This window comes from Colobus angolensis, unplaced genomic scaffold (assembly GCF_000951035.1).
Source record: "Colobus angolensis palliatus isolate OR3802 unplaced genomic scaffold, Cang.pa_1.0 Scaffold45, whole genome shotgun sequence".
In the NCBI taxonomy this organism is placed as follows: domain Eukaryota; kingdom Metazoa; phylum Chordata; class Mammalia; order Primates; family Cercopithecidae; genus Colobus; species Colobus angolensis.
The window spans coordinates 4,238,801-4,253,238 of NW_012117932.1; the positions used below are offsets into that span (position 1 = coordinate 4,238,801).

At 40.1% G+C, this 14,438-nt stretch overlaps 1 protein-coding gene across 1 annotated transcript in view; it reads left to right on the top strand.

The window, feature by feature from the left end:
- Positions 1 to 7: 7 nt before the first annotated feature.
- Positions 8 to 14,438, top strand: part of SMCHD1 (structural maintenance of chromosomes flexible hinge domain containing 1) — a 156,572-nt gene continuing 142,141 nt past the window's right edge. The window contains exons 1-3 of the mRNA XM_011957791.1: positions 8 to 228; positions 9,620 to 9,695; positions 10,333 to 10,494. Of these exons, the coding sequence (XP_011813181.1) occupies positions 43 to 228; positions 9,620 to 9,695; positions 10,333 to 10,494 (424 nt within the window). The 5' untranslated portion in view covers positions 8 to 42. The remainder of the gene's footprint in view (positions 229 to 9,619; positions 9,696 to 10,332; positions 10,495 to 14,438) is intronic.

A 14,438-nucleotide genomic window follows, 5' to 3' on the forward strand; every position in this document is an offset into this window, starting at 1 on the left:
TGGCGGCGGCCGGCGTCGCTGTCTTTTCTCCTTCTCCCCAATATGGCAGCGGCGGACGGCGGCGGGCCCGGCGGGGCCTCTGTGGGGACTAAGGAGGATGGCGGAGGCGTCGGCCACAGGACGGTGTACTTGTTTGACCGGCGCGAAAAGGAGTCCGAGCTCGGGGACCGGTCTCTGCAGGTCGGGGAGCGCTCGGACTACGCGGGATTTCGCGCCTCTGTGTGTCAGGTACGCGAAGGGGCGAGGAAGGGATGCGCGTGTAGACTTGGGGGTGGGAGGGTGACGAGAAACTCAACTTGCTCACGGAGGGCAATAAACCTGTCACCCGGTCCTGGTCCTGCGGCCTTGGCTTTTCCCTCCCAGGTGCCCACCTTGTCCGTGACCTGGTGGCCGGACGCCTCGGGCGGGCCCCGGCCCGGGCCTCGGAGTGCAGAGCCGGCTCCTCCGTGGCCTTCCCTCTGCCTCCGCTCCTTCTACGGGAGGCCCGGCCGCCCCGGGTTGAGACCTCAGCGTTTGTTGGTCCTGGGCGAGCTTAGCCCGATCGCGACCCTGCAGTCTAGGGAGAGCCGTTGGTGTCTGTTTTTACTTTGTAACTTTTTTAAAACGAGAGAAGGGAGTTCACACCCAGGGGCTCTGTTGTGAGTGTGGCGACGGTGAGAAGTTGTGAAATTCCTGGAGTCGATCTCCCCCGAGTTCGTTAGAGGATGCGGGGCGTCCCCGGGTTCCCTGTCAAGGTTGCAGGTCCTTCTGGGGCGGGGCCGGGTGGAGGGGAATCCTTCCGCACGGAGGCACGGCCAGGTCAGCTTGCAGGTAGAGCTGGTCTTCTGATTTTCTGAGCCCTAACCCTTGGGAATTCCGAAACCGAGTCAAAGGTTGGTATGGCTGACTGCGGAACACCAGAGAACGTACCTGCCCCGTGTATTGGTTTGCTTTAAAAATCCACGTGTAGGGAAATCTGCTTTAAACTGTGATGTACTTTATAGATATGAGGTGGTGGCATTGCCTGAGCTTTGAAGAAGGAATATTGTCATGCTCTGAATTAACCACATGAGGTCCCTTTTTAAGCTGTTAAGAACACTTAGCTTCCAAGGAAAAAAAAAAACTTTGAAGCGGTGTTTTGTCTTGAGGCTGATAAGTTTAGAAATGTTCTAGACCATATAACTGTATGGTTGCTGAAATAATTGAAAATATGATCCGTAGAATGAAAACGATTTGGGACGTAAGGACTTTCTTTTGTTCACAGCTGTAGTCCCAGCGTCTAGAACTGTGCCTGCCACATTGTAAATGCCCAGATTAGAATGGATAAATGAATGAAGACAAAAACCTATCCACTCAAGTTAATTCTGTGCCTGAATGTAGTAGATTCCTGTTGTGTTTGAAAGGTGAATGAATGCTCATCTTTTTTGTTGAATGCTTTGTATTCAGAACCATTCTACAAAAGGGAAACTTTTTACGTTTATTATGTTTATTGTAAAAATATCAGTAAAGAAAATATGGAACCAGAGGCGGGGAGAAAGTAAATATTTTACTTGCTGTAAAACTGCTGTATGACTACTCTTAGCACCTGAGAGTACTCTTTTAAGCGTTCCTCCTCCTTCACACTCCATTTTTTAAATTACTAAAATATGTGTTTTATATTCTTTAATTTTTTCACTTAATAGTGTCAGAAGTGTCTTTTAACGTAGGTCTTCAAGTCAAAATTTGAAATGGTCCATTTGCTACCACTATTTACGTAACCAAATGTCTCCTTTCTGTTAAAGTTTACATTACTTTTAATTTTTTTGATTTTAACTAATGCTATAATGAATATTTTCCCAGGCTCAGATATGCCCGGGCTCAGGTGATCCTCCCACCTCATTCTCCCAAGTAGCCACCACGCCCAGCTATTTTTTTTTTTTTTTTCGTATTTTTCGTACATACGGGGTTTTTGCTGTGTTGCCCAGGCTCGTCTCGCCCTCATGGGCTCAAGAGGTCCACCTGCCTCCCGAAGTGCTGGGATTACTGGTGTGAGCCACTGCACCCGGTGGAAAAACGTCTTTTAATACATAGCCTTTTATGTCTTTATTATTGCTTGCTTAGTTTGAAATCTTAGAACTGGATCAAAGATGAGACACGTCTTTAAAGCTCCTGTTTCGTATTTTAAAATTGCTTTTTGAAAATGTTTTGCTACTTTACCCTTCCTCTAGAAATGGCACTGTTTCCCTCTTTTTGCTTGTAAGATGTCTCGGTAACTCTTAGATAAATAGAGGAAGTATAAGTGGCCTATTATTACAGAAGTATAAACACAGTCTTGGAGATGGTGACTTATTACTCAGATAGTAAAACTCAAGTTACTATTCAAACCCAGAACCTCTGTTCGTTCTGTTATACTCCTCAAATGACATTCTTTGCTGTAGGGAACAGAGGTATTTATTCCTTCCTTCAGTATTTCAACTGGAAAACAAAGGAAAATATTTCTTTTAACTAATTATTTTCCTCCTTCCTCCCACTTTATCCTGCTAGAAAACATTTTAAGTTTAGTTAAAAATGAGAGGAACCAACTAGTAAGAAAAAAGAAGGCTGGGAAGGCTAACTTTTTTGTTGTTAGACTTCTTTTAAGCATTATTAGATTATGCCTCTGATCCCATAACTTTGTCTCCATTACGTACTCGAAGAATTGATTTAAGTCACTGAATTAATAATCTGAGATTACATGGTCAACAAGCAGTGAAACTGGGTTTGGAATTTAGGTCAGTTTGATTCCAAAGCGCATATATATATATATATTTTTTTTTTTTCTTTTTTTTCACTACTCCACACTCTTTATTAGAACCATCACTTTTGTCCTTAGGGGAAGAGACAAAATAATATACTAAAGTTTTTGTTAAAATGTAAATTAAACCAATAAATGTTTGTAGTGTCAGGCAGTATTATGGATGATCCTAAACTGTTATTTATTTATTTATGTTTTTTTGAGACAGAGTCTCGCTCTCACCCGTGCTGGAGTGCGGTGGCGCCATCTTGGCTCACTGCAACCTCTGTCTCCCAGGTTCAAGCGATTCTCCTGCCTTGGCCTCCTGAGTAGCTGGGATTACAGGTGCCTGCCACCCCGCCTGGCTAGTTTTTATACTTTTAGTAGAGATGGGGTTTTGCCACGTTGGCCAAGCTGATCTTGAACTCCCGACCTCAGGTGATCCACCTGCCTTGGCCTCCCAAAGTCGTGGGATTACAGGTGTGAGCCACCACGCTGGGCTCTAAATTGTTATTTGAATAAACTTCACCTCATGGAAAAGGAGAGGGAAGAAATGGAAAGGGCAAATCTGCAAGAAGCCCTTAGACCTCTGATAAACAGCTGTTGACTCACTTGAGCCCTTATGGCCTTGCAGAATCAACGATTAGAAGATGACTCATTTGGTTAGTCCTTAAATATGCCCAGATATTAAGCCCCATGTGTGCATATCCCCCCACCACCCATTTGAAGAAGTTACCTACTTTTTCCTTTGTGTGTGGCTCCAGTGTTTTTTGTTTTGCAGCTATATTCTAGGTGCTTTGTATTTTAATGTAAGATTTACTCATCAATTTCTACAATAAACCTGATATTTTGGGGGAAAAAAAAAAGCAGAAAACAATTGCATAGCAAGTGCCATAGTAGGGGAACGAAATATAGTGGAGCCACATTAAAAGCTGGCTAGTTTGCAGAGTTTCAGAGCAATGCTAATTAAGGTATGTAGTTTCTGACTAATCCATGGATGAAAATTACCTGTTGTTCAGAGATAGTGAAAGAAAATAATTTTAAAAATAAAATTAACTGATCATTTTGGTAGGTAATCATTTTACGCACTGCAAGTCAGTTGGTCCTTAAATATTTGAGAGACGTTGGGGCTGGCATGGTGGCTTACGCCTGTAATCCCAACACTTTGGGAGGCCGAGGTGGGCGGATCACCTGAGGTCAGGAATTAGAGATCAGCCTGGCCAACATGGTGAAACCCCGTCTCTACTAAAAATACAAAAACTAGCTGGATGCCACTGGGCACAATGACTCACACCTGTAATCCCAGGACTTTGGGAGGCTGAGGCAGGCGGATCACCTGAGGTCAGGAATTAGAGATCAGCCTGGCCAACATGGTGAAACCCCGTCTCTACTAAAAATACAAAAACTAGCTGGATCTGGTGGTGGGTGCCTGTAATCCCAGCTACTTGAGAGGCTGAGGCAGGGAGAATTACTTGAACCCGGGAGTCGGAAGTTGCAGTGAGCCGAGAACACACCACTGCACTCTAGCCTGGGTGGCAGAGCGCGCCTCTGTCTCAAAAAACAAACAATAATAAAATAAAATACTTAGAAAAATTGTGAATTCAAGAAATAATTTTTATAGATGAAGCAGGGAAAACAAATAGTTTGTGTGTCTTAATTAAATAATAGATTTATATATTAAAAATCCATGTTTTTTTTTTTTTTTTTGAGATGGAGTTTTACTCTTGTCACCCAGGCTGGAGTGCAATGGTGCAATCTTGGCTTACTGTAACCTCTGCCTCCCAAGTTCAGGCGATTCTCCTACTTCAGCCTCCCGAATAGCTGGGATTACAGGCTCCAGCCGTCATGCCCGGCTAATTTTTGTGTTTTTAGTAGAGATGGGGTTTTGCCATGTTGGCCAGGGTGGTCTGGAACTCCTGACCTCAGGTGATCAACCCACCTCGGCCTCCCAAAGTGCTGGGATTACAGGCATGAGCCACTGTGCCCCGTGAAAAATCCATGGATATTTAATATGGATGAAAATCCATGGATATTTAATGTGGATTTTTGATGTGGATTAAAAACCATGGATTTTTATTATGGATTAATTTTAAAGTTTGTTGCAGCACTATTTACAATGGTAAAGACTTGGAACCAACCCAAATGCCTATTGATGATCAACTGGATAAAGATAATGTGGCACATATACACCATGGAATACTATGCAGCCATAAAAAAAAAATGAGATCATGTCCTTTGCAGGAGCATGGATGAAGCTGGAAGCCATCATTCTCAGCAAACTAACACAGGAACAGCAAACCAAACACTGCGTGTTCTCTCTCATAAGTGGGAGTTGAACAATGAGAACACATGGACATAGGGAGGGGAACATCACACACCAGGACCTGTTGTAGAGTAGGAGGCAGGGGGAGAGAGAACATTAGGACAAATACCTAATGCATGTGGGGCTTAAAACCTAGATAATGGGTTGATAGATGCGGCAAACCACCATGGCACATGTATGTCTGTGTAACAAACCTGTATGTTCTGCACATGTATCCAGGAACTTAAAGAGAGTTTATGTGTCTTAATTGAATAATAGATTTATAGACTAAAAATCTGTGGGTTTTTGTGGATTAAAAATCTGTGGGTTTTTAATGTGGATTAAAAATCAGAAGAAAATGAACTCTTTGGTCCAGTGCAGGAAAATACAGGCAAAACTGGATACAATTAGATGGTCAGGAATGATAACACAGTTGTCAATGTTTGAAGAAGAGAATAAGGTGCTAGCATTCCTATCTATAGATAATTTGACAGCTGGGAAATAGGGGGAGTCTTCTATGTAGGTAGTGAAGGCTAAATGAACTATTATATGCAATTATCCCAGAAAAGTACTCAAACTTTAAAAAATAAAAAAAATTAGACTTATGTGGGATTATATGGAATAATTAGATATAAATACTTTTTAGGTGAACATAGATCTTAAAAAAATCATTTGCACATAGTTTTTCAGTAACTATAAAAGCACATTTTGTTCTACAGGATGTATAATTGTATGATATAACAAGTGGGACATTGGCCAGGCCTGGTGGCTCACGCCTCTAATCCCAGCACTTTGGGAGGCCAAGGCAGGCGGATCACCTGAGGTCAGGAGTTTGAGACCAGCCTGGCCAACATGGTGAAACTCTGTCTCTACTAAAAATACAAAAATTAGCCAGGTGTGGTGGCACACGCCTGTAGTCCCAGCTACTTGAGAGGCTGAGGCGGGAGAATGGTGTGAACCTGGAAGGCGGAGCTTGCAGTGAGCTGAGATCTCGCCATTGCACTCCAGTCTGGGCAACAGAGCGAGATTCCGTCTCAACAACAATGACAACAACAAAAAAAACAAAAAACAAACAAAAAAACTGAGACATCATAGAAATAAAAAAGTAGTAATGAATTAAAAAATACACCACTGTCATGGTTATATAAAACCTAATAAAAATCTGTAAGGTCAGATTTTATCTCTGTTAAATAGAATCTTCCCAGTCAGTTTATGTTTATGGCTTTATTTTTCTAGGGTGGAATTGCATGGAATATGAGTATCTTTTAAGTTTACTAAAGTATGCCAAATTAATTGCTTTCTTTATGTTTGACTTTTTTTCAGTCATATCAGCAGTGTATTTCTCTGTGCAGAGGCCTACACTTGATGGGCTCAGAATTTAACATTTTTGCCTACCTGATGAGAATAAGTGATGTTAATTTCTCTGATAACTAGTGATGTTGATCTTTTTATGTTGTCTGGGTCTTTTTCTTTATGACTTGTGCTATTTGCATTTTTTGAGACAGGGTCTCACTCAGAAGTCACCCAAGCTGGAGTACACTAGTGTGTGATCACAGCTCACTGCAGCCTCGGCCTCCCAGGCTCAGGGGATCCTCCAACCTCAGCCTCTTTGAGTGGCTGTGACTACATGTGTGCACCACCATGCCGTTATTTGTTTTTTTTTTTTCCATTTTTTGTAGAGATAGAGTTTTACCACATTGCCCAGACTGGTCTCCAACTCCTGAGCTCAAGCAATCCACCCGCCTTGGCCTCCCAAAGTGCTGGGATTGCAGCTGTGAACCACTGTGCCTGGCCCACTGTTTGTACCTTTTCAGAAATCGCTTTGTGTTCACTCAAAATTATTTCCTTTTACAATTTTGGGCTAAAGTACAGCTGTTTTAATTCTCCTGGAATTTATTTTTGTGTAAGTTAAGGTGCGGATTTTATCTGTTTCCATATTGAGACAACTAGTTGTCTTAATATCATTCATTGGAGAATTTATTCTTTCCCCACCAATTTGTAATGTCATCTCTCTTGTTTGCTAGGCTCTCCATGCATATATATGTGGACCTCTCTTAGGGCCCTCTATTCTCTTCCACGGGACTATTCCAGGATATTTTTGGTTTTTGTTTTTGTTTTTTTTTTTTTTTGAGACGGAGTCTTGCTCTGTTGCCCAGGCTGGAGTGCAGTGGCTGGATCTCAGCTCACTGCAACCTCCGCCTCCCGGGTTCACGCCATTCTCCTGCCTCAACCTCCCAAGTAGCTGGGACTACAGGCGCCCGCCATCTCGCCCGGCTAGTGTTTTGTAGTTTTTAGTAGAGACGGGGTTTCACCGTGTTAGCCAGGATGGTCTCGATCTCCTGACCTTGTGATCCGCCCGTCTTGGCCTCCCAAAGTGCTGGGATTACAGGCTTGAGCCACTGCGCCCAGCCTATTCCAGGATATTTTAAAGTAGAAATTTTCTTATGAAAACCTTCAGACACATACAAAGAGAGAATCGTGTTATGAACCCCAGTGTACTCATCCAGATTCAAGTTAACAGGAATTTACCACACTAGCATCATTTTTGTCTTTTGTAATGTATTTAAGGCGTATTCTAAGTCTTAGGTCATTTCACCCCATATACTTCAGCATGGATATGTATTATCAAACCATTAAAATTAAGCATTTTTAATATTGTCTAATGTCCCTGTCCTTATTGAGTTCTCTGAATGTTTAAAAGTATCTTTTTATAGTTGGTTTAAATCAGGATCTGCCGTAGTCGTCACGTTAAACTGTTTTTTTTGTGTTTTCTAATTATTTTCAATTTAAAGCATTTGAGCAAATTTCTCTTCCCCCCAGGCTCTTTACTTTTCCTGCAGTTGACCTCTTGAAGAAATCAACTAGGTCTTTAATATTCCACATTATGGATTTGTTTGTGCTCTTTTTCGATGTTACTTAATTTGTTTTATCTCCGTATATATTCTGTAAACTAGAAGTTAGCTTTAAAGGCTTGTTTTGATTTAGGTTCAACTTCTTTGGGGTCAGGAGGCAAATAGTACTTTGTAGGTAGTACTGATACTTCATATGGCATTACATTGGGAGGCACATGATGCGTGGGTGTTTCACCCACTCATAGCAATGCTAACATTAAAATCTCGGGATTCATGTGATTTCAGCAGAATGCCTTCATGAGGAGGTTTTGATCTGATTTGCCACTCCTCCTGTATTTATTAGCTGGAATTCTTTAAAGAACAACTTTGCATCATCAGCTAGAGCTGTTTTGGTTACCCTGAAATACCATTGATACAAGAAAAGCAGTGTAAATAATTTGTTCTTTCCCTTTAATTTGTCAGTGTTCAGAGTAAGAAGTTGGTGCCGTAGCTCATTCCAGTGGTGAACAATAATGGTTTTTATTAATATCATTTTTGAGGATTTGAGTATCACTAGTTTAGATTTTTTAGTTGTTTTCAATAAGAATGTTAATCTTTAGACTAGTTCATTACTACCTGAACCAGAAGCCTTTTCTCTTAACTGTATATTGCTGTATTGTTTCATTTTGGACAGAGCATGTATCTTTTAATTTTAATGTAAATGAAAATGTTAACCGCTTTTCTAATTCTCATTTTTTGATTAATGAGATTTTACAGTTCATGTGTTCATTGGTCATTTGTATTTTCTCCTTTTCATTTTTTTGTCATTTCACTTTTTCTCTTTGTTGATCCTTGTCTTGATTTATGAAGGCTTTTTGTCTATTAAGGATACCAACCTTTTGTTTCTTGTTGCAATTTCCCTCTAATTTTTTTTTTTTTTTTGAGACAGAGACTTGTTCTGTTGCTCAGGCTGGAGTGCAGTGGCGTGATCTTGGCTCACTGCAACCTCCGCCTCCCTGGTTCAAGCAATTCTCCTGCCTCAGCCTCCTGAGTAGCTGAGATTACAGGTGTGTGCCACCACACCGGCTAATTTTTGTATTTTTAGTAGAGAAGGGGTTTCACCATGTTGGCCGGACTGGTCTCGAACTCCTGACCTTGTGATCTGATGGCCTTGGCCTCCCAAAGTGCTGGGATTACAGGCGTGAGCTACTGCGCCCAGCCAGTTTCCCTCTAATTTATAATTTGCTTTAATTTTTAAAATTATTCTTTTGAATGGACCTGTATGTCTTACAAAGCATGGCTATCTTCCCTCCGTACTATAAAATGCTAACTTCTGTTTTCTTCTATTTTGTTTTTGCATACTTAAATATCTAGTCTATATGAACATGAGTTATGTTAAAACTTTGTTCCAAGTAAGTTGATAACTTGTACATTGGTATGAAATACTATGTCTTTTGTCCGGGTGGGTCCTGCTGATGATGTTAAAACTCTTTCAAAACGTTTTAGCTAATCACTAGTGTTCCTAGGTTGCTTATAGTAGCAGAAAAAAATGACCTCGTTAAGTAATTTATATAGATTTATGCTCTATTAATTATGCAAAGGCAAAATTTAAATATACTGAGTTTTGTATTTCCTAGATAAGTGTAGTAATTGTTACAAAATTATGTACTGTCAATGTTTTCATATTTTTATAAATTTGAATAATACATTGATTTCCTTTGTGTAATAAGTGATTTTGTTTCTTATTTTGGATAGACACTTGGCATTTCACCTGAAGAAAAATTTGTTATTACGACAACAAGTAGGAAAGAAATTACCTGTGATAATTTTGGTAGGTAAACTGTGTTACTAAGTTCATGCTTTTATATTTAATAAGGTCTAGTACGTGGTATAGCAATAACTATTTTATTAGATATGCATCTAAATCTGTTGATGATTTTTGTTAATTTGTTGGGATGAGGGAGGAAACTGGCTGTATGTGCATAGTTTGCACAGAGGTTTTATTTTTCAAGCTTGATTATAGAAAAATAGTTGGTATCAGTTACGGCTACAGAAGATGATTCTGCCTAGCACAAATCTTCTGAAGCTAATTTTCCTAACCAACTTGGATTATTCCATTATCTTTTTTTTAACCTAATTAGTTTCCCAAGACCTGCTGGTTTTTCATGCCTGATTCCATCTGAATTTAACGATTCTCCATTCATGTTGACACCACTCTATTTTACATCCTCATCTGATTTCCTATGATAGTTTAACCTATTAAAAATTGAGTGTTTCAAATGAATGGAAGTGTTTGTGCTTGTTTCATTAATATCCTTAACATGACTTTGTTTACAGGTAGATGATTGGGGGTTTTTCTTTACTATCATTAAAGATATTTCATAGATAGAGTTTGTATATTCACAATTATAAGTTCATTGAGTTTGTGATGCTGACCTAGCACTTATGATTTTCACTCTTGATTACAGATGAAACTGTTAAAGATGGAGTCACCTTGTACCTGCTACAGTCAGTCAATCAGTTACTGCTGACAGCTACGAAAGAACGAATTGACTTCTTACCTCACTATGACACACTGGTTAAAAGTGGCATGTATGAATATTATGCCAGTGAAGGACAAAATCCTTTGCGTAAGTATCCCATTCATACTAATTTTGATAAACTATTACCTGCCTTTATCCCCTGATCACATGTCCCATTCCTTCACTTTTTATAAATCTTCCTATTACACTTTATTAGAAGACCACTCATTTTCTTTCTTACTCAGATTCATCACAGTATTACTATGTCTTCTACCTGTGTCATCTTTAGTGAAAAAAAAACTGCCCTTTAAAGCTAACCTACTAGTAGAACTTTTCTTTTCAACTCATAAGGGGTCTTACACCTATACAGCTTTCCATCTCCTGTATACTCTCGTCTCCTAATTTCTGGCCTGTCGTAGACCTTTCCCAATTAAGAAAATAGTTGTTTTATTTGCAAATACATATAGCTAGATTGCGTAAGTAAGAAGTTTGTGTTCGTATTTCCGTGTCTTTATCATTTCCTTCTACCTTTACTACTTGCTAGTTTCTGTCCTGTCTCTGGACCATTTGCTAGTGATCTTTACAAATCGATTGGTTTACTGAATCCTCTCTTTCTGGATTTGCCAAAGTGTCTAATACTACTTACATGTTCATCGTAAACTTTTGTATCAAAATTATTTTTTTCTCATTATATGTGTATTCTTGTTTGCAGGAAATGAGAAAACATAGATAAGCAAAAAGAACATAAATAATATCACTATTACCCAGACATAACCACCGCTAACACTTTGGTGTTTATCATTTCAGAACTTTTCATATTATTTGATTTTTAATGGTTTTATATGGTGCATACTTCTTTAACCTACATTTTGTTTAAAAATAAAGTGAACATCTTTTAATATATATGTCTCTCTGTGTATATTTTGATAATATTTAGGTAATATAATTTATTTGAACAGTACTCTTTTTCTTTTTTTTTTTTTTTTTTGAGACAGAATCTCTCTGTCACCCAAGCTGGAGTGCAGCGGTGTGATCTTGGCTCACCACAACCTCTGTCTCGTGAGTTCAAGTGAGTCTCCTGCCTCAGCCTCCCGAGTATCTGGGATTACAGGCATGCACCACCACACCTGGCTAATTTTTGTGTTTTTAGTAGAGATGGAGTTTCACCATGTTGACCAGGCTGGTCTCGAACTCCTGACCTAAATGATCCTCCCGCCTCAGCCTCCCAGAGTGCTGGGATTACAGGTATAAGCCACATGCCCAGTCCGAACAGTGTTCTTCTATTAGACATTTAGGTTGTTTTTAATTTTGTTATGGTTACAAATGACACTGAATGTTCTTCTGGCTAAATCTTTGTGTGCTTTCTTAACATAACACTACCTCTACTATCATTACTATCAGCTACAGTGCGAGGCATTATACCAAGTACTTATGAGCATTGTCTCATTTACTCCTTAATCCTGTGTGGTAGCTAATGTTAGAAAATAATTTAGGTGAAGATCCTGTTTTGCAGAATTAACTGGAACTAAGAGATTTTAGGTAACTTGCCCAAGGCCACACTACTAGGGAGTAGTGGACAGCCAGCATTTAAACTTCAGGAGAGTGACTTCAGAGCTTGAATATATAACTAGTACATTTATTACCTATCATGTTGTTCTTTTTGTACAGAAAAGCTCTTCTCCAATCTTAAAAACACTAAAGTCTTACTTCCTTCACTGGCTACTGCCTAAAATTTTTTGATTCTGTTTATGGCAAAACTCTTCCAGAGAGCTGACTGCATTCGCTATCAGCAGTACTTCTCTTCCTCCCGTTCTTTCCTACTCTGACCAGACATTTTCACCTACCACTCTACTGTACCCACTCTTTTATGGTCACCAACAACTAAATCCAGTGATCAATTTTTAATTTTCAGTTCTAATTTTTCTTGAAGTGTTAGAGATTTTTTTGGTACTTCTTCCTTTTTGATATACTTTTCTTGCTTGACTTTTGAGAGTCCATGTTTTTCTTGATTTTCTTCCTTTTTGCAGTGGCATGACCACAGCACACTGTAGCCTCAAACTCCTAAGCGTAAGCAATCCCCCTGCCTCAGTCTCCTGAATGACTAGAACTACAAGTGCATACCACCATGCCCAGCTAATTAAAAAAAAAAAAATTGTAGCTGAATGCAGTGGCTCATGCCTGTAATCCCAGCACTTTGAGAGGTCGAGGCGGGAAGATCACTTGAGACCAGGACTTTAGGACCAGCCTGGGGTACACAATGTGACCCCATCTTTACAAAAAAATACAGAAGTTATTTGGACGTTTTGGTGCATGCCTTGCTTAGCTACTTGGGAGGCAGTGGCAGGGGGATTGCTTGAGTGACCCAAGGAGTTCGAGGCTACAGTGAGCTATGATTGCACTCCTGCACTTCATTCTGGGCAACAGAGTGAGACACTGTCTCTAAAAATTAAAAATAAAAATAAAATTTTCTTTGTAGAGATGGAGTCTTGCTATGTTGCCCAGGCTGGTCTTGAATTGCTGGCCTCAAATTATTGAGAGCCTTGGTCTCTCAAAGTCCTGGGATTATAAGCACCTTGATTTTCTTCTTACCTCACTGCCTGCCCTTTCTTCTCTCCCCACCTTCTTAATGTTGAAGTGCCTTAGGGCTTAGTCCTTGCCCTTTATGTTGTATCTTACTTCCTCACTTGGTCATCAGGTCCTATCTCATGGTTCTAAATAACATCATTACGGAAGTGACTGTCACAAGGAAGAGGTAAGAAATGGTAATTTTTAGTTAAATATTGAAAATGGTGCCGGGTTTCTCTCTTGAATTCCAGTTTTATCCATCCAGCTGCCAATGTGGCATCTTCTCTAGGATGTCTAAGATGGGAACCCTCATCTGCTCACTGAATTTTATACCACACATAGTTTCCCCCATCTGAATTGATTATTACTGTATCCTTCCTGCGGCACAGGCCAAAAATCAAATTGATACTTATATTTCTCAAACCTCTTATTTAATCTGACAGAAAATCCTTTGGGTCCTATTCTCAATGTTTTGTCTTAAAATGACCATTTCTCACCATTTCTATTGCTACCACCTGGTGTGGAGGCACCATTGTATCCACCCAGATTACACTAACTGGTAGTTTCTGGTACCTGTCTTTTCATCCCTGTCCATAAAGGTTTGAGAAATCAGATTTTGTCACTCTTCTGCTGAAAACACTCATGGCTCCCATGGCTCCCCATTTCACTAAGAGTAAAAGCCAAAGTCGTTACAGTTGCCTGCAGAACCTTACTAGCTCTGCTTTGTACTTCTCTGACTTTGTTTCTACTACCTTTCTTACATTTTCACTCCCCCTCAGTGCCATCCATATTCTCAGGTTAGGGCCCTCTGCTTGAAATGCTCTTCCTCCAGTTAGCCTTTCTTCACTTCCTCCAAGTCTTGGTTATCTGCTGTCTTCTCAGCAAAGCTTACTGTATTTAATTGCAACTGTATTCCCTCTGTGTCTTTACTGTTACTTGATTTCATTTCTCTGCTGTTTCTTTTTTCTCCATTGCACAAACCATCCTCTAACATGCTGTAGAATTTATTGATTATATTTTCTTTCCCATATTCCTCCATTAGAATGAATGTTAAGTCCATAAAAACAGAACCTTCATCTGCTTTGTTCAGTTCCTAGAACAATGCCTGGCACATGGTAGGTGCTTAAATATCTTAAAATTGAGTGAATCTGGCCAGGCTCACGCCTGTAATCCCAGCACTTTGGAAGCCGCAGCGGGCAGATCACTTGAGGTCAGGAGTTTGAGACCATCCTGGCCAACATGGTGAAACCCCATCTCTACGAAAAATACAAAAATTGGCCAGGCGTGGAGGTGGGTGCCTGTAATCCCAGCTACTCAAGAGGCTGAGGCAGGAGAATCGCTTGAACCCGGGTGGTGGAGCTTATCGTGAGCTGAGATCATGCCACTGCCACTCCAGCCTGGGCACCAGAGGGAGACTGCATCTAAAAAAAAAAAATTGAGGCGTGAATCTTTAATTCTTTTTTTTTTTTTTGAGATGGCGTTTCGCT